Here is an 18,137-nt window from a genome sequence, read left to right on the forward strand (position 1 = left end):
GTCTTGTGAGCCCTGGTGCTTAATGGTTTTTATTCTGGAGTGCCACCTGCTGGCACTTGCTCTTTTTGCTCTCTTCTCTAGAGGCAGCTGCTCTGGAAGATGAGAGCTCAGAGCAAAAAAGTGTGAATGTTAGTAATAAGAGTAATGGTACTAATTATTGATATTGATCTTTATTTTTTGTCATGGCACTTAAGGATACTGTTTATTGGCAAAGACCACACTCTGGCAGGTGTTCTGCAAACTGGCAGAGGCTTCAATGCTTAAAAAATACAGAGCACAGTGTGAAGGAGTGGTTTAAAAAATAGAAAATGATTTTTCCAATCCATGCTGGTATTTGACAAAATATGAAGCAATTTTTTCTTCGTATCTTGCTTCAGTAAAATATTTTGATAATTTCTGTGGTTGGCAAAACCCCCCCAAAAGCAGCAATCATTATGGTAGAAGACACCTGACAGTGAAGGCATTTAAGCAAAAGTTAGGAAAACACTGACACCTCTAAAGAGTAACAATGATGTCAGTAAACTAAATAACTCTGAAAACCTTTTGACTGGAAAGCAAGGGATGTTGTAGTTTGTGGCACAATGCAAATCTGGGTCCAGAGCTGCAATTTTTTTTATCCTAGTTGAGAACTTGTTTTGGCAGCAGAAAAGAGGCAATTTTTACTTCTGTTTTGTAACATTGATTTTCTGTTTGTGTGTCAAATCCTCAGCAGCTGTAAGTCAGTGTGGTTCCTTTGGCATGGGTTTGGTTTTGTGCATTAATGTCTCCAATGTTCAGTGCACCACTGTAAAGCACACACTTACAAATACTGTAACAGAGAGTGCTCTGCTGAGTGGAATCTGGTCCAGTCCTGCACAGATGCATAAAGCTGTGTGTATGCACACCATGTCTTCTCAGATAATCTCTTCCAGTGCAACCAACACTTTTTAGAATGGCAATGTAGACTTTTTGAATTTCCCCTTTTCTTTGAGCCAGTCCCTCTTTGGTTCCTAACTGCTCTTCTGTGTGATGTTGCATGGAAGAGAATCATAGGATTTTTAGGTTGGAAGAGGCCTGTAAAGTCCAGTCATCAAGTCCAATCAGTAACACAGCACTGCCATGTTCACTGCCAAACCATGCCCCCAGGTGCCAGATGTACACCTCTGTAAATATATCCAGGGACAGTGAGTCCACCACTTCCCTGGGCAGCTTGTTCCAATGCTTGACAACCCTTTTCACTGTCACTTGTTACTTGGGAAAAGAGACCCACCCCCACCTCACTACAGCCTCCTTTCAGGTAGTTGTAGAGAGTGATAAGTCTCCCCTGAGCCTCCCTTTCCCCCAGCTAAACAACTCTGGCCTCATCAGACTTGTGCTCCACCCCCTTCACCAGCTCTGTTGCCCTTCTCTGGACATGCTCCAGGCACAGCACATCCATGTCCTTCTTGTAATGAGGGGCCCAGAACTGAACACAGGTTCTAAGGTGAAATGTATGTTGAAAATAAGTGGTGAGGCTCATCTGATGTTAGTCGTCAAAGGAAATTAATGATTTTGGGATATACTCTCATTGGGATGAGTGTGACTTTTTTTTTAAAGAAATCCATGAATCACCTGCCCTTTTAATGTAAGATTCTTTAGATCCTCAGAAGAAGGAAACACTTGTAAAAACCAGCAGTCCTATTGACCACATAGTCCTCTCTTCAGCTTTCGGTCACATCAGGAAATGTAACTTGTCTGTTGAAACATGCCCTGTGTTGTGATTCTGTTTTTAAGCTAACAACCAAAAAAACCTGACTAACAGTGCTGCCAAATGAAATGTATTTTCACACCAGGATCGTTCAAAATCAGGCAGACTTTGACTGGCAGAAGTATGATGGGTGATGTCTGGCCCAAAGTTTGAAATTCACCATAAAGAATGAAATTAATTGTAAAGAATGAAATTCAACTTGACCAAGTTTGGCAAGTCGGATAAACTTGCAGCTATAGAAGGTGAGTGGCTCTTGGAATAGTAAGTACCATCTCTGTGAAGATGAGCAACAGTAGATTTCACATAATGGCGGCAAGAATAGTTTATCTTCCTGTGCCTGAACATTTGAGCAGCCAGTTGCTGGTCCCTATTGCAGTGTGGCAGCCGTAGCAGAGAGTCTAGCAGCTCTGCAACTTTGAGCTCAGTGTCCTAGACCTGTAATTTATCTCAGCCCACCAGAGAACGTTGTGGTAGTGCTAACCTGAATTATGATCATCACCTTTGAGAACACTGTGTCTGCAAACAGTGCTGATTCATATGAGGGAGAAGCTTACTGCACATCCCCTCACTGTTTTGGCTTCATTCTAGAAGCCCATCCATGGGAGTCTTCTTGTTTGTGTCTTGGGCATGTCCATGGGCAAGGAGGGAGCTGAGAGCCTGTCCTGGTATTAGTTTGTTGCCTCACCAGTAATCTGTGGTTTTACCTGGTGGTACTGGGGCTTTGAGTGACGGCATGTAGCTGATTGGGATAGTTGGTCTGCAACCATTTTGTTTAGTTGCAGCTGCTCTGGGAGGATTGATTGTTTTTCCTCAGGTTGCATGTTTTCAGGATGGTGTAGGAGAAGCAAAGGTGTCAGCACTTGGACATTACCTTGATCTGCCTATATCTGCTGGCACCATATTCTGTGTTGGTTTGTGTTGATGTGTGTTAAGTATGTAAATGTGCAACTGACCTTGAGAGCTGGTTGTCATCCCATTAACTTCTGTGGCTAATGTCTGGTCACATGTGTTGTATTTGTTTGAACTGGTGCTTGTCATGTGTTCATCGTCACCGGTAGAAATGTGGTTTGGAAAAGCATTGGAAGAAATTTTTTATCAGATACAGCCTGCTAAATCTCCTCAGAGGATTTTGCCGGTGTAAAGACAGAGAGATAAATCATGAAATAGGAAATCATCAATATGTATGCAGTTTAGGCTTGATTTAAGACTGCTTGTGATCCTTATTTGCAATGAGAGTTGGACTGTTCCCAAAATTCAGAAAGTGGGGGGGGGGTATTGATATTACCAACTGACAGAATGTTACAGGGTGAATGATTAGTTTCCAATAAGCAAGGAGCTTTTGGATCAGTTCCAGTACCTTTTGGTGTAGTCTGCAAACCAAAATGACCAGTACTATGACCTGGAGTAGCTGTAGTGCTCATCAAAGGCCAAAAATACGAAGATCACTATTTGTCTGCATTACAAAATGATACAGCCGTTGACCTTGAGGAGGCATATTAGTTGGCTGTCTTCCACTCGTGAAGGTAAACTCTTGGAAGTGGTGGTTCTGCTGTTACATATTCTCTCTTGATAAACCGGGAGGGGGCTTTACTCCTTTGTGCTGCCCACTTTCCAGATTTCAGGACAAAGATAAAAAGATGAAAAAAGCTCCCACTGCCCTTGTAATCTCTTTTAGACTTTATTCTACTTTTTGTGGTCAATGAAAAAAGAGAATTTTCTTACTTGTGTGCTTCTAATAAAATATTTTCTAGTTTCTCAATGCCATCTATTTCAACATAAAAGATGTACAACTTTGATTCCCATAGATCTCTTGTGCTTTTTCCCCCACATTTTTTGAAGCAAAAAAAGAAACAGAGCCTTCCCAAACCCAAAGAAAACAAACTGTAGACTGTCTCAGCCCTTGAGAACAGCCATGTGAAGGCAGCTGTTCAGTGAGGTGGGTCGCACAATCAAGTCCTCAGGAAACTGTGCTGGGTGTGCACAGAGAGCACAAAACATGTTAAGTAGGTGTGGGGTGTATGAGCTGGCAGGACAGTATCAGTGGATTATAAATGGCCACCGATACGGTGAATTGGGGTTGTGCTACAAGGAGCAGGGCTCGAGGAGCAAAAGTACATGCTCCCGAGGGTCAAGCCCCTTCAAAGCTCAGGGAGGTTCCTCCTGCTCCTGACCTGGCGACAGGCCCCCAAAGAAACAGGTCCACACAAGTCAAGAGTCCATGAAAAGAAGCAACTTTATTGGTGTGCCCAGACATATAGGGTAGCATGGGACTTTCTAGAACAGGGGCGGAGTAAGGGGAGGAGACAGGGAGGAGTGACACACCTCATTGGGCAGCATGCAAATTAAGGGGAGGAACAAAGGAAGAACCAATGGGAGAACCGAGTTTAAACATAACCATATGAGGAGACTGGTGCATTGCACCAAATGAGGACCAATCAGGAGAGGGTTGGCGGGAAAATGTCCTAGGGGTTTGTGGGAAGAAGAATCTTGGATAGGGATGACTAAGGGAAAAATGACTGGGGTAGCCATCTTGGGGTACATAACAATCAAACTGGGGATATGTCCATGTAACTCCTAAAACCCCCATGGTCCTGACTCAGCCACGACATAGGTTCTCCAGGCTCTGGACCTCCGCGTCCTCATCCACCCAGCGCTTGTAATATCTTCGCCATTTAATAAACTCTTCGTCCACTTGGTCTCCTCCGACAGGACAGAGCAGTCGCAACAATTAAAACTCTCATTTTAAAGGCTTTTGTTTCCTGAGGTAAGTGTGAAATTGAGTTTTCAATTTTTGCATTGTATAGGCAGTATCTGAATATGTGAATATTGATTCCTTTCCCCTCTATTTGGGCTCGTAGGCAGGTAGATTTTGTCCTAGTTTTATGTAAACCCACTCGATGACCTTAGAGCTGTAGCACTCTCTCTAATTACATAGTGTCTTAATAGACTAATTTCAAGCTGTTCCCTGCTCAGTTACCCGTTGACCTATATCAGTGAGAAAAGTCTGCATTTGAGTTTTAGTTAAAATTAATGTTTTTGGGGTTTTTTGATAGTGTATTTTGTAACTCTAATACCAGATCCCTAGGGGAGGGAGGGAAGAATCTTTTAATTAAGTTTCTGTTTAGGGATCAGGCAAATTCTGTTAATGGCAGATGAAGCATAAAGCTCTAATGGGAGAGTAAAATTTGTAATTTAAGTGATCAGATGCTTCATACCTGTCTCAGGAGTTTGAAGGCCACAGAATTCTGTCATGTTGCTCTAAATGGAAATCCCTTAGAAAGAAGATGTTACATTGCATTGAAGAGCTGTTACTGAGCATGAGTTTAGCACCTATAGCTCCTCTGGTAATTATGGGATTTTGGCCTCAGTCTTAACTTGTGATGTTACTTTAAGTTAGGGTAGCAGTTTCTAAATCTGTCTTTGCCAAATACCTAACCACTTGTCCCTTATGTTCTGATCATAATTAACTACTGGTACTTTTGTTCAGGGAATGAGGGATAGAATTATTTTCATGCCTCTCCTTCTACCGCCATTCATTTTGATATCCGGTTGAATGGCAAATAGATCTCTCACTTGGTAGTGGAAAAAGCTGACTTTTAATTCCTCTAACCATGGGGTTTAAGACTGAGGTATAATTAAGAGCAGCCAACAAAACTGAAGAACTGCTAATGGCCTTGGCAAGTCTTGTGCTGGGAGTGGGCTATAGCATCATCCCTTCTGATGCTTTGAATGATGGAGATCTGATTTATTTGCAAATTTTGGGGAACCTTTTAATACTCTGTGCTGGGCAATTTTCAGATTTGAGATGTCTTAGAACCACAGTCAAGTCTCTCATCTTGTCCCTTCGTGCAGGAAGAGAGATGCTAGAACGTAAGAGATCGCAGGAGTGGGATGAGGAGTACTTTCACATTCCTAGCAGGGCAGAGCTTCGTCTGGGGGTCCCATATGCTCTGCCAGGCAGGAAGGAGCCTGGGAGATTTAGGGAACCATGGTTGTGGGGCAGCTTGACAAGTGACGTCAAAAACGTGCAGACATGTCAGAGATGGGCTGGTGAGGAGTGGGTCACGCTCTCACCTGCTCCAGGATGACCTGCACAGAGGGCTACTGAGAGGCTGAGTGGGCAGGAAAGCTGTTTGCTTTCTGTCTCTGCCTGTCTGAAATAGGCATATTTCTGTGGAATATTTTTAATTTCAAAATAGTGTTTTTCTCTGATAAAGCATCTCATGTGAAACTGTCTGATGAGCATAGCCGGACTGTTTTGCCTCGGATTTAGGGTTTGCTGACCTGGCATATTGCAGGCGATTAGTAGTGTTTGCTGTTGGAACAAAGTACAGCTTATCCTGGTCATATTTGACCAAAATAAGGTCTTTGTAGGCAGGGAATGTGGACGTGTCAAAGTTGCAGATAAAAGGAGGGAGCAGCGCAGCTGGTGATGTGAAATGGAACACAGAGTGACATGTGAGTTTCTCTCTGTTTTCCCTAAACATCAGTAGTTGGTGTTTTCGGCCAATCTGTTTTTGCACCAAAACCATTAACTTCTACATGTTGTTGCATTCCTGTAGGTGACCCTTCTACCTCTGTCTCCTCTTTCTGGAGCTGACTGGTGGCAATTTCTAAGGTAAATGCTGTGAAATGATACCTTGCAAATAGGCTCCTTTTTCATAATCCACCCCTGATTGTTCAACTGCCGGAAAGGCAGAACAACTGGTGTCCTGTTTGTTGTGTACCATCGGGATCATCCGGAGGATATTCTCACTTCATCAGCATGGATCCCCTGGTTGCTGGTTCATAGGATATTTTAGGCTTGTATATGTTTCACTCAGCTTTACTTTTTGAGGCTTTATGCACCTGTGACTATGTATACCTGATGCTCATCTTGGCAAGGGCTGGACTAAAAGAAAGCTAAAGGAGCACCGATAGCTTGCACTGGCTAAGGCTTTGGCTAAATAGGAAGCCTTTTGTTCTGCAATACTTCTGTGCAATTGTGAATAACTAAATGGAAAGGGTGGTGGGTGTAGGCTGCCTGGCCTAGAGAAAGATTCCTGGAAAATAGGTAATTCTGGAGAGAAGAATGGATTTACTTTGTCTTATTGTTGTGTTTATGTCCCTCAAAATTTATACAGTCTGTCAGTTGTAATCTATATGGTGGATGAACGGTGTCCATGGAGATACTTAGCTTCTGGATCACAGGCTCTCATATTTTTCATGATCTGTGGAAAAGCTGATATGTTCAATGAAAACCCCCCAAAAATCTCAGTTTTGACATGGGGTTGCTGCCAGCTGGGGATAAACACCTAGGTTTCTGGGTTTCTCAGCTATGTTGCAGAAAAGAAATCTGTCACCTTTGCCCTGTGGCTCATGAGGTGAAAAGTGGAGCTGTGACGAAGTTTTCCAGGAAATTTGAGGCAATTTGGGTGGTGCTTGCATGACCTTGGACCAACTGCTTCATCCCTCAGCACTTCTTTTCTTAGATGATGAAAGAATATAAGGATGATAATACTTCTCTTTTAATAAGGGTGTTGTGATGAATGCAATAATTAATTGTTGTGCTGTTCTCAGTTACTATGGTAATTAGTGCTACAGAGCAGCCTAAAAATAAATAGGATCATTAAGTGAAGGATATTCAGGGGAAATAATTTGCAGTAGCCCCAAAGTGTTTTGTCCAAACATGAATTTGTGAAAAACATTCATGGATGCTGAATTATTGTAGCAAAAATACTTCCAAATATTAAATAAGTTCCTTCCTCCTCATTATTAGTTTGAAGTGACTGTAGCACACATTTCATTGCTTATCTGTGAGCAGATGATTCTTACAATCAGTTCCCCTATTGAGAAGAGCACTCTCCTCACCCCATCTTCTTTACAGCCTAAGGGCAGCTGAAATGAATGAATCTTTCTTCATCATAAATCATACATACTCAGTAATACTGTCAAAGAATTCTTAATGTGTTTGGGGAGTTTGCGTAATGAACCTTGCTTGAGAAAGGTGAAAGATTGTCAATGCGCTGCCTTGCTGGAAGTCTGTTATAACCTTGGTGTACAGCAAGTAGATCATGGCTAAATCTGTGCATAAGTCTGTGCAAAGTTTTTGAGCCTTTCTCTCAGTGATCAGTTAACTACATCAGCATGCCCCAAAGCCTGTCTTTCAAAATACGATATGATGTTTAATATTCTGTGAATTGTACTAGATTCCACAGGCATCATTAAAGTATATTTTGGGGGCTTTCAAGTTAATATGATTTTGGGTCCTAGTAAGTTAGGTACTATGTGTGATTATAGTTCTAAGTCTTTCAGTGAAGGCAGCACCCCTTCAAGGTTGTGGTTTCGATTGCTTAATATCACTGGGGCTCTCCTTACATAGCAAAAAATATATCACTAGGCGAGGATTTGTCATTAATTATCTGTTCTCTGACTTTTGTACAGCAAGCATCATGGATGTCCAACGTTTTCCTTTGTACTGGGTTCCAAAAATAGCTGTCTTTTCTGATGTGGCCAGCTGGGGACCAGTTTATAGTTAGGCTTTGTGCAGAGCAAACCTCTTCTTTCTTCCTCTTGCTGTTACAGCTACATGAACCTTTACCTCCTGCAGCACCTCCCTACATTGTGCTGGGAAGTGACAAACAGCAAGAGCAACAAATGCCCCTTTTGCTTCTTGGGGAGTAGGAAGCTGATGCCATGGCATTCTTGACCTCCTGCTCACCCAAACAAAGAGAACCTGGGGCTCCACTGTAGCCTCCAACAAGGTGCTGGCAGAACAGATACTGTGACTGACAAACAGCTGAAATACATGTTTTTTTCTCCAGAGCTTTATTGCTCTTGAGTCATACCATCATTTCTCAAATCTTTATGTCTTGTGGCTTGTACAGAGGGCAGCTCAAATCTGCAAGGAGGACCTTTGTGCCGTGCACTGAGCCATCTGTCTTTACCTTGACCACCTGCTGCAGGGATCATCAGCTTTGCAGTTTCCTCCCTGGGTCTCTGTAACTTCTTGTGAATCTCTCAGTTTGCTCGCCAGTGGCAACCTTGTGAATATTAGGCAGATGCACAGCAAGGGAAAGAGGGTGTGGGAGAGATAGAGAGAGGTTTCTTGATGCTTCGTTCCATGGGCTTCTTGCTTCCATTGCTCCTGCTGCACATTTCTGACACATGAGTTTTGGAGCTTGTGGATTTTTCATATCCAGTTAGTTTTTATTGTGTTACCAGTTAAATCTCAGTCCTGAAGAGCTTCCAGCTGTCAGATTTGTGCCAGACTTGCAGCTGCAGTTGCTTCTGTCTGTGTGTGTGGTTTCACTGTCGTACTCCCCAGCCCTCACTTCCACATGCATGCCCTGATCCACATATAAATGCACACTGTCTCTTTTGCAGAGACCTGCAGATATCCCTGACCATATTTTCTGCTTTCTTTTCCACTACTCGGTTTTCCTGTCAGCAGTCCCCTTGCCCACCTTGGGCATCACTGTGAAGAGCAAATAATGACGCAGCAACAGTTTTGGCTCATGGTAGCACAGCCTGAATACCTTTTGGTCTTCATGCTTGAGGCACAGAAAAGAGTGCAGTCTGAGTAAGCTTTGAGTGAGATACTCACTTGTGACAGCTAAGTACTTTGAGCTGGTGTGAATGTGCATTGAACACAAACTACAGAGTTCAGTGCCCTGTCCAAGAGTAAGTCTGCTGCTCCTGGCATAGTTATTAAAGTGAAGTAGTAGAAGAGTACTGAGAGAGCTCCCATGGCTTTTTCTTTCCTAACTATGTGTGGCAAAATTTTTATCAAATAGATACTATGCAGTTTGATTCTGACTGTAGATGATGGCTTGACTTTCTTCTGTCCTCAAACTGAGCTGTGGCAGAGTGCAAGAGGGTTGTGGAACTTTCAGTGTGGTTGGAAATAAAGTTATATTGCACCCATGAAGCTGCATGTCCAACCTTTGAACAAAAGCAGTGTCAGCAAGGGCTAAGGGGTTAGAGTCTGTGGCTACTTTTTAACTTGTCTTTAGTCACCTTCTGAAGGAATCCTAGTGATCTTTCTGCTTACTGCTTGTTGCTACTAATTGGGCACAATATACTTACAAATGTTACTTTAGATATTTTGGGAATGTATGAACAATTTATGTCGTGTAGGTGGTAAGCTCTATATTAACCTTTTAATTTGGCTCCATTCTTTTCCTGTTTCTTCCTGTAGGTTGTACTAATGCTTTAAAACATTGATCTTCTGGAGAAATGCTTCACAGCATTACTTAGCATATGTATGATAAGCCTTAATTTCTAGGCATTGGGTCCTTTTCTCATAATAATACTGCACTATAGTTGTACCTGGATTTTTTTTAATAGATTTGCAGATACTGTTGATGAGAGTTGTGTCTTGTAATATCTGAGCTCAAATTTGACTTGGACAATGCGTAACTGTGAAGATCTTGTATTGGATGCTTGTGTCCAAAATACAAACCTGCTGGTTTTGCTTGTGACTGCAGATGGGATCATGGCTTCAGTGGCTCCATCTGGAGTTTCTATAGCTAATTTCTAGTCTGGCCCTTTGTTTCCTAATGTGTTTTTTTGTTTGTTTATTTGTTTCTGGTTTTTTTTTTCTTTTCAGACAGGAATTGCCCAGCGTAGTGGATAGCTGTCTTGGCGTTACTCTCTATCAGCTGCATGCTAGTCTGTTAGCATGTCTACCCCTTTCTGATGGTCTTCCTTTGTGTGTGCCTGTGCCATAGGGATATGGAGATAGTAATGGAGAATAGAATAAAGAAGATAAAACCTCTCCTCATTTTCTTGCACTTTCCTTTGGTGTGGCCTGCACTCAGGCAGCAGATGTATAGCCCCTTCTGTGTCAGTGTCCGGCTCCCCCTGCACATGGAGTACCTGTTAAATGCCTAGTGTGGTACAGCACTGGTGCAGAGCAGGTGGTGCAGAACCAGTGCTGGCTTCATGCTGGTGAGGGTGTCTCCTAACGGTGACCTCTGAGCCATGTTGAGGCATAGTATCCTAAAAATGCTGTTTGAGTATTTGGCATGTGCTGTTTCCCCATGCAGCTTTATATGTGTTTCAGAAGCTTCTGCCTTTGTAACCGCAACTCTTTCTCCCTCTTGAGTCAGGATTGTCGCTGTGTATTTGTTGAAGCATCTTGTGAGCCAAAATCCATTGCTGTTACAAAATCAGCAGCAGGGCCAGTTCTACCAGTGTTGGTGATATCAGTTGTTAGCATCTGAAGAGATGACATGTATTTTGTTTGCCCTGTTCAAATACTGCAGGATACAGGACAGTGGGGTCCAGAGTGCTGTCCTGCATTGCAAACCTCACATCTGTGCCTGCCTTCTCTTTTTGACCTATGTTATTTGTTTTACTGATTTCACCCATCGATTAGTATGTGGCAACCTAGTTGCTGTGATCTGGGGAGAAGAGCAAGACATTATTGTATGGAAAGGAAGAAGTCCTCTGACAGCTGTAGTCCTCAGGTTTTAATTCTAGTTTGACAGTAACTTCACAAGAAGAGAACATCAAAGATCACCATGCAAATATCTTGGGTCTTCTTTGTCATACTCTCTGGATGCAATTTCAGGCAGATACTTCTTCAAATAACACAAAAAAGGCAATGCAAAAAGTTGTAAAAATGTCACCCCTTCATAATAATCATGTGTTGGAGTGACTAAAATCAAATAATGCTAAACAAAGCACTGTGAAAATAAACACATGCATTTTTTTTGCAAAGCAATATAAATGGGGATATGAGAATTATAGAAGGAATCCATGTATAAGGAGTAGTTTGGAACAATATTAGTAACAATTTGCTTTTAATTCAGTGCATTATCAGATTGTTCTTTGTGGCATTAGTGGTCCTGGGTCTGAACACAGTCTCAGGTGAGGTTTTCATCAGTGAAAAGGTTTATGTTGCAGAAGGCTGTGCTCAACAAGCTGCTTGTGAAACTAGGCACGCAGTCAATCTGCCTGAAAATAATGCCATTTGTTTTCATTATGCACAAGTGTAGGTGTATTGGTATAGTTACTTGGTTGCTCGTTCATGCACAGGCATAAGTGCGGGAGCCTGTGGAAATGCTTCCATTTAAACACACTTTTTCTTTCCCCCACCTTTCATGCAATTGAGCCAAAAATCCTCAGGAGTTTAAAGGATTAAATGAGAACAATTTTTGTGTTGCAGGAAGGCTGAAAAGTCCTGAAAATATGACAGGAAGGAGTTGCTGAAGGACTTGGCTAATGAACTACAGCCGCCTCTGTTATGGGCATAAATGTAAGTGTGAGGAGCAGACTGGTAGGTTGATGGGGATTTGATTGTTGGGAAAATTGGAGAGGGAAAAGAAAAAGAGACCTGGTGATGACAGACCTGAAGGTTTTCTATTGGGCTGTTTGGTGAAGCCAATAGTAAGATGCTTTCTAGCTAAGTGTTGCAAATTTGTTTCTCCCACCAGATGACAAGGTCAGCGCAAGTTTTCATCCCCGCTTAGCTGTATGCTCTTGTTCCCACCAGTTCCTGTGAGTAATCTCTTCCTTCACATTTTTCTGTTTCTCTCAGGTACTGAAAAGTTCAGGCCAGAGGTTTTGCTGTGCTCTCCATAGCTGCTGCCCAGTGCTGTCCTGAGGAGAAGCAGCATCAGGAAGGTGGGTGCTTCCCTGCGAAGTGGTTGGAAGGCTGCTACCCTTTGCCTACGGGGTGCCTGTGTGAACGTTGTCCCAAGGTTTCCCTGTGCCAGCTGCCATGGAGACCTTGTCTCAGGACTCTCTGCTGGAGTGCCAGATTTGCTTCAACTACTACAGCCCTCGCCGGCGGCCCAAGCTGCTGGACTGCAAGCACACCTGCTGCTCTGTGTGCCTGCAGCAGATGAGGACCAGCCAGAAGGACCTGCGCTGCCCCTGGTGCCGCGGGATCACCAAGCTGCCTCCGGGGTACTCTGTGTCACAGCTGCCTGATGATCCTGAAGTGATCGCTGTCATTGCAATCCCCCACACCTCAGAGCACACCCCTGTCTTCATCAAACTCCCCAGCAATGGGTGCTACATGCTGCCCTTGCCCCTCTCCAAGGAGAGGGCACTGCTGCCAGGAGATATTGGCTGCCGCCTCCTGCCTGGTAGCCAGCAGAAGTCCCTGACAGTGGTGACGATCCCTGCAGACCAGCAGCCACTGCAGGGTGGCCTTCCTGCTGAGGTGGGGGCAGAGGAGCCGGACCAGAGAGGTGCTGTGAAAAGCTCCACCTGGTCAGGGGTGTGCACTGTGATCCTGGTGGCCTGCGTCCTGGTCTTTCTCCTGGGCATTGTCCTCCACAACATGTCATGCATTTCCAAGCGCTTCACGGTGATCTCCTGCGGCTGAGGTGGGGAGTGGACTGTGCTCCCCCGGGGGTTGATTGGGTTGGGTTGGTGGTGGTGGTATCGAGTGAGACAATTCACTGCAGCTTTCCCCAGTGACTGCAGGACACTGTGCACCAGGGCAAGTGGTGTGTGGCCTGGCTGCGGCTCCCAGAGGTGTGGCATCAGGCCTCTCAGCAGCCTGCGGAGAAAATGACGTCCCGTGTCTGGCAGCAGTGGCTCTGAGGAGGACTGCATGCATCACCATAATCATTTATCAGAGAGACTGCAACTTTACAGTGATCTTTCTTATTGTGTTACAAGATTAAAGACCTCTGTGTAGCTGGTTGTACTGTGAAGTATACAGTATGGGCTCTTCTTTACACACAGTAGATAAAAATCAGAACTGCTCCACGTAGAATCTGATAAGAACTGGCATGCAGCTGTATGAGATGTTCAATACCAGTCCACACATGCATTATTTTTTAATGGGGGGAGGGAGAGAGACTTGTAAAACCAAGAAATTGTTTAGCTGGTAGGTGTTTTGTATGTTTTAAACTGCACATTAATTAAACCAAGTTAGGGAGTTGTAAAATTGTTTTTAAAAGGAAGCATTTTACAAGCAATCATTTTCTTCATTGGTATCTGGTTTTTTGTGTCTCTTTTTCCTCGTTTTTTTTCCAACTACAGGGAAGTGGCATTTCCAGCATCTTTTATTAGAAGGAGCTTTCAAGAAGGGGAAGCAGAGTGGGCTAGGAGGAATACCTAAAAATGCAGCCAAACAGTTCTGCTTAACTGGCTTCTTGTGAAGGACGGCTTTGCATGGTAAACATTGGACATGCTGTTTTACCTCTGGTCTGGCAAACTTCCTGATGACCTGGCCTCCATAGCCATTAGTGAAGAAATGGGTCATCAGAAGTCCTAGGACTCCTGCAAGGATGTGATAGCATAATTGTTCTTCATTTTCTAGAGGTTGGATTTTCTTAATTGTTTTTAAAGAATTAAGGCATATTTTGCCTACCTATTTCCAAGATGATGCAGCTCTGCATCTCCCAGGCCAACCTAACCACTGGGTGGGCTACTCCTCCTAAACCACTGAGGCTGTCTTGGTGTCAGAATGTCTGGGTGAGCATAAGAGCCCTTCCCATGTTTCAGTCTCATAACTGTTAGTGCTCATAAGGACAGATTTGAAAAAAACCACTGGAAGTGTCTCCCACCACGTGTGTCATAAAGCCCCAGTCCTTTGCAGTTCACTTCTTGGGAAGAGGCAAATTCCTGAATGTTCACTGCAGTAGCACCTTGCTTTAAGCAGTCCCACTAGCTTTAGTAGTACTGCTTGTAAGTAAAATAGAGCTCAGTGTGAATTTGGGTATTTGGCAAGTTTAAAAGCTTAAATTTGTGTGAGATTTAAGGATTGGATCGGGGGCACATGACAGACCTTTAATAAGACAGAAAAATCTGTTGACTGGAACTGCTTCTTTTTGCAAGTACAAAGCATAACCTCCCTGAAGTGTGTCCTCTTGTCATCTACCAACTGCTCTTTCTAATATTTAGAGATTGTTCAATGCCATATTATAACATAGTTTTGACTATGCAGTGCCCAAGTTGGCCCCATAGACGTTCTTGGTTTTCTGGTTATGTCGCAAAATCCAGTTGATTGTTCACAATGAACATTCTCAGCTAGGACTTCTGTCAGGAACATACCTCTAACTTCATGCTGGATTTCTTTCCTCCCCTGTTGCTAAACCACCATTTTCTTCCTTGATTCCTGTTGACTGATGAATAGAATATACGGTGCTTAATTGTTATGGTGTGTGTTTGGTCATGTATGGAGAGGAATTATTGTCCTGATTTTTCTACTGTCATGTACACATATAGCACAGCAAAAAAAGAAAAAACAAAAAATCTTCAGATAACACATTCAATGCCTTTTCTGTGCAAGGCCCATGTGCAGTATGCTTTGAGCCTGGCTTGTGAGTATTGTAATTACATGGACACCTCTGCAGCATGTTTCATTTGGTTGCAGTAGGGAACAGCAGGTATTCCCAAATGTGTCTTGTGAATGTGCACGGCTCTTGTTGCCAGTAGGTAGGCAGATTTCTACTGACATCTGTGCTACACTGCTTATTGTGTAAAGGAAAGCCAGTTCACAAAAAAATTCTGCCTTTTTTAGGATTCTGGAGGAAGTGATCAGGTACAGGACTCAACCCTCTACTGCCTTATCCCATTGCAATTGCTGGGTCTGCCAAGACCATAGGGCATAGGTGAAAGATGCTCTGAGAACAGCAATGAGGTGTTTTGCACCAGTTTCTAGATTTGGTTATCAGAGTTGTCAGTGAATGCACAAAAGGGCAAGGCAGTCAAAGAGCAGGTCCTGGCAGTGATGGTAACATTACCCTCTTCCAGCCATACCTGTCTGACTGAAGCTCTTGAGGCCAAGGTTTGCAAATAATGGTTGTCTTGAAAACTGACCTCTTCATCCCTATATGGAAGGTAAAGAATCATGAGAAATCAGAAATTAGGTTAAAATACCACACTGCATAACACATTATACAACAGGCAGACCTGAAGTTTAGCTGGTATTTATGACGTAACTATTATATTAGCAGAATACCATCCTGTACTACGTAACACAGTACATTGTTTAATTAATAGGAACTTCCTGTACTTCTTGTGCCTGCTGAAATGCATGTTTGACCTAATTTCTGATCCAGACATTTGCCTGCTTGCAGCCTTGTGTAAGAGCAATAAGTAAAGCCTCAAGATTTTTGCCTGCGTGTACGCACATGGTGTGTATGTTCATTCCTTTTTATAAATAGGAGTTCTGGAAAAATTTTTGTTCTGGCTTTAGACTGTGACTATCATTTTAAATTTGCAGCTGCCATACATGTTAGATCACCTGGCGTTTTGCTGACTTGTGTAGAAGTGAACTAAATAGTTCGTTGTAATGTATAGTGTTAAAGTGTTTCTTCAAGTATGTTGATAGTCATACTACTTTAAAAATGCAGTGCAGTCTGTCCCATTCCTTGGTTCAATACCTGCCATTAAAAAGCAATACTGCTATTTTTTTTGTTATTATTTTTAAAAAAACAGCTTTGTCTTTGTAATTTTTTGTCTGTGGAAAAGCACATTTGGACTTTTGTCAAAATTATCAGGTTCCCATTAGTTTTTGTTCTCTGGTATCCAGTAAGAAATCACTGCCCAGTTCCACCAAAAAGAAGGATGGAAAATTACTGTGACACAGTACTGTTTGAGAAACCAAAACTTATGCTAAAATGTGCACCTGCATTTTTAGAGCACATTACTCTGTCTGAATGTGTATTTATTTACTTGTTTAATGGGAAGGATGTGTGTGTTGGGGTCTAGCTTAAGTTTTTTTCCTGGATGGTCCCAAAATCTATTGTTGGCTTGTACTTTGCTGGCAAACAGACTTAAGGTTTCATTCAGCGAAATTTTGTTTAGTGAATTTTAAAAATTCAAAATATGCAATTTTAGTATGCAGGATTTTTTTAGGAAATAGTATGTTCAGTGATTGTTCATGCTTAACCAAGATATAAAGGAGCCTGTATGTTTTGTAAACATGGAGCAGTCATGAGTCCAAAGTTTCATCTTTTTTAATGAAGCTCAGTCTGAATAAAACATTAGCAGGAAAAAAATGATAGCAAGTGAATTATGGTACCTCTGTTGTTTTGTCATCAAATGAAGAGCATGGAAGGGAATTTGGCAGAGTTGCCCCGTATTTTATGAGGGAGTGTCTGAAATTCAGCAGTCAGCATTTTAAGTCAAAATATAAAGTATGGGTTTTGGTAAATCACAAAAGGTCATTCATATTTTAATTACTGTGGAATTCAGAATTACAGCTGATGACAACTGAGCCACACAACTTTTCTTTTTCTGCTCTAATCAAATTCCTTAAAAATTTTAAGTAAACATTTTGCTTATGGAAGTGAGTGATTATTGGCCTTGTCTCAAGCCTGTATTGCACACACTGATATGCTGGTTCACCCTTCCCCTTGAGCCCCCATTCCCAGTCATATTATCGCTGGAGCCCTGGGCAGCCAAATTTTTATAATAATGCAAATGCTTTTCTGGAGTTGTCTGAATTCAGAGTAGAGAAGACTGATGTTGCACTAGTTTTGTTACATTCACAACAGGGCTAAATCATAAACAATTCACATGGTTTGAGCTCTTCTGTAGATGTCCCAGTATCAAAAGCTGTTCCCTTGAACTTTTCACAACAATGCCAGGTAGCAGAGGATGTTGCTTCCTCCTATGCATGGAATGGAGGTGTACCCACCATCCGAAGCTAAACCAACCCCAGGGAATGTGGCCTACTGTCATGAGACACTTGTGTGAATACTGCAGGCGTCTTTCAGATGTCAAATGAACACCTCTCTAGTCAGTGTTGGGGTTGAAATGCAATCGCACAGAAAGCGTGGCTTGACATTTTTTTCTAGACTTTTTCTATGGCTGGGTGGAGAGGGGAGGGAGGGAAGAAGGTGCATGGCAGCAAATGAATCCCAGCAGCTTTTGGGAGGCTGTTGAAGGATCTGCTGGCCCTGAAGGCAAAGATTTTTTGCAAGAGCTTTAGTATGACGAGATTGTTTAAAAATGCTGCAATGGATTTAGAGTATGATAGTGACCTTTATTGTGCTGTACACTGTAGGCTTGACAGCTGGGCTCATGTTCTTTCTCTTTGTCGATTTAGCTCTTGCATGCTTGTGTCAACAAGCAAAGCTGCTTTCTTCAGCCTCAAGTTGAACAATTTTCAAGACATTTCTTAAGTTGCCCTGAGCATCTCTAATGAAAAAAATTACCAAGTTCAGTGAAATTCAATGTTTAATGCATTTTTCAGGCATTTCCTTATGCCTAAATACATTTTTATTGTAGTTCTAAATAATTCCTATTTTTTGTGCTAATCATGTTCCTGAATATCAGAGCCAATTCAAGGGATTAGGTAAGGTCCAGAGCCAGAAATTTCCTCTTTGTCTCTGTCCCCCTTCATTTCTACAGAAGTCTGTTTTCACTGTCCTCATCCATATCACACTGAAGCATTTAAGCACAAGAACGAAATGCGGATTCATGGGCACACATGGAGCAGGTATACATATGAGCA

The 18,137-nt window shown here is 42.6% G+C and overlaps 1 protein-coding gene across 2 annotated transcripts in view; it reads left to right on the plus strand.

The window, feature by feature from the left end:
- The window catches only part of RNF152 (ring finger protein 152), a 44,940-nt gene extending 27,594 nt beyond the window's left edge, over positions 1–17,346 (plus strand). Inside the window, exons 1-4 of one of the 2 annotated variants that reach the window (XM_071552990.1) lie at positions 6,133–6,184; positions 6,289–6,344; positions 11,880–11,969; positions 12,252–17,346. In XM_071552990.1, coding sequence (XP_071409091.1) covers positions 12,435–13,046 — 612 coding nt within the window. In that variant the 5' untranslated portion in view covers positions 6,133–6,184; positions 6,289–6,344; positions 11,880–11,969; positions 12,252–12,434 and the 3' untranslated portion in view covers positions 13,047–17,346. Of the gene's footprint in view, positions 1–6,132; positions 6,185–6,288; positions 6,345–11,879; positions 11,970–12,251 lie in introns of those variants that run through there. The other variant, XM_071552991.1, reaches the window with a different exon arrangement.
- Positions 17,347–18,137: the final 791 nt, after the last annotated feature.

Source organism: Pithys albifrons, chromosome 4 (genome assembly GCF_047495875.1).
Source record: "Pithys albifrons albifrons isolate INPA30051 chromosome 4, PitAlb_v1, whole genome shotgun sequence".
NCBI lineage: Eukaryota > Metazoa > Chordata > Aves > Passeriformes > Thamnophilidae > Pithys > Pithys albifrons.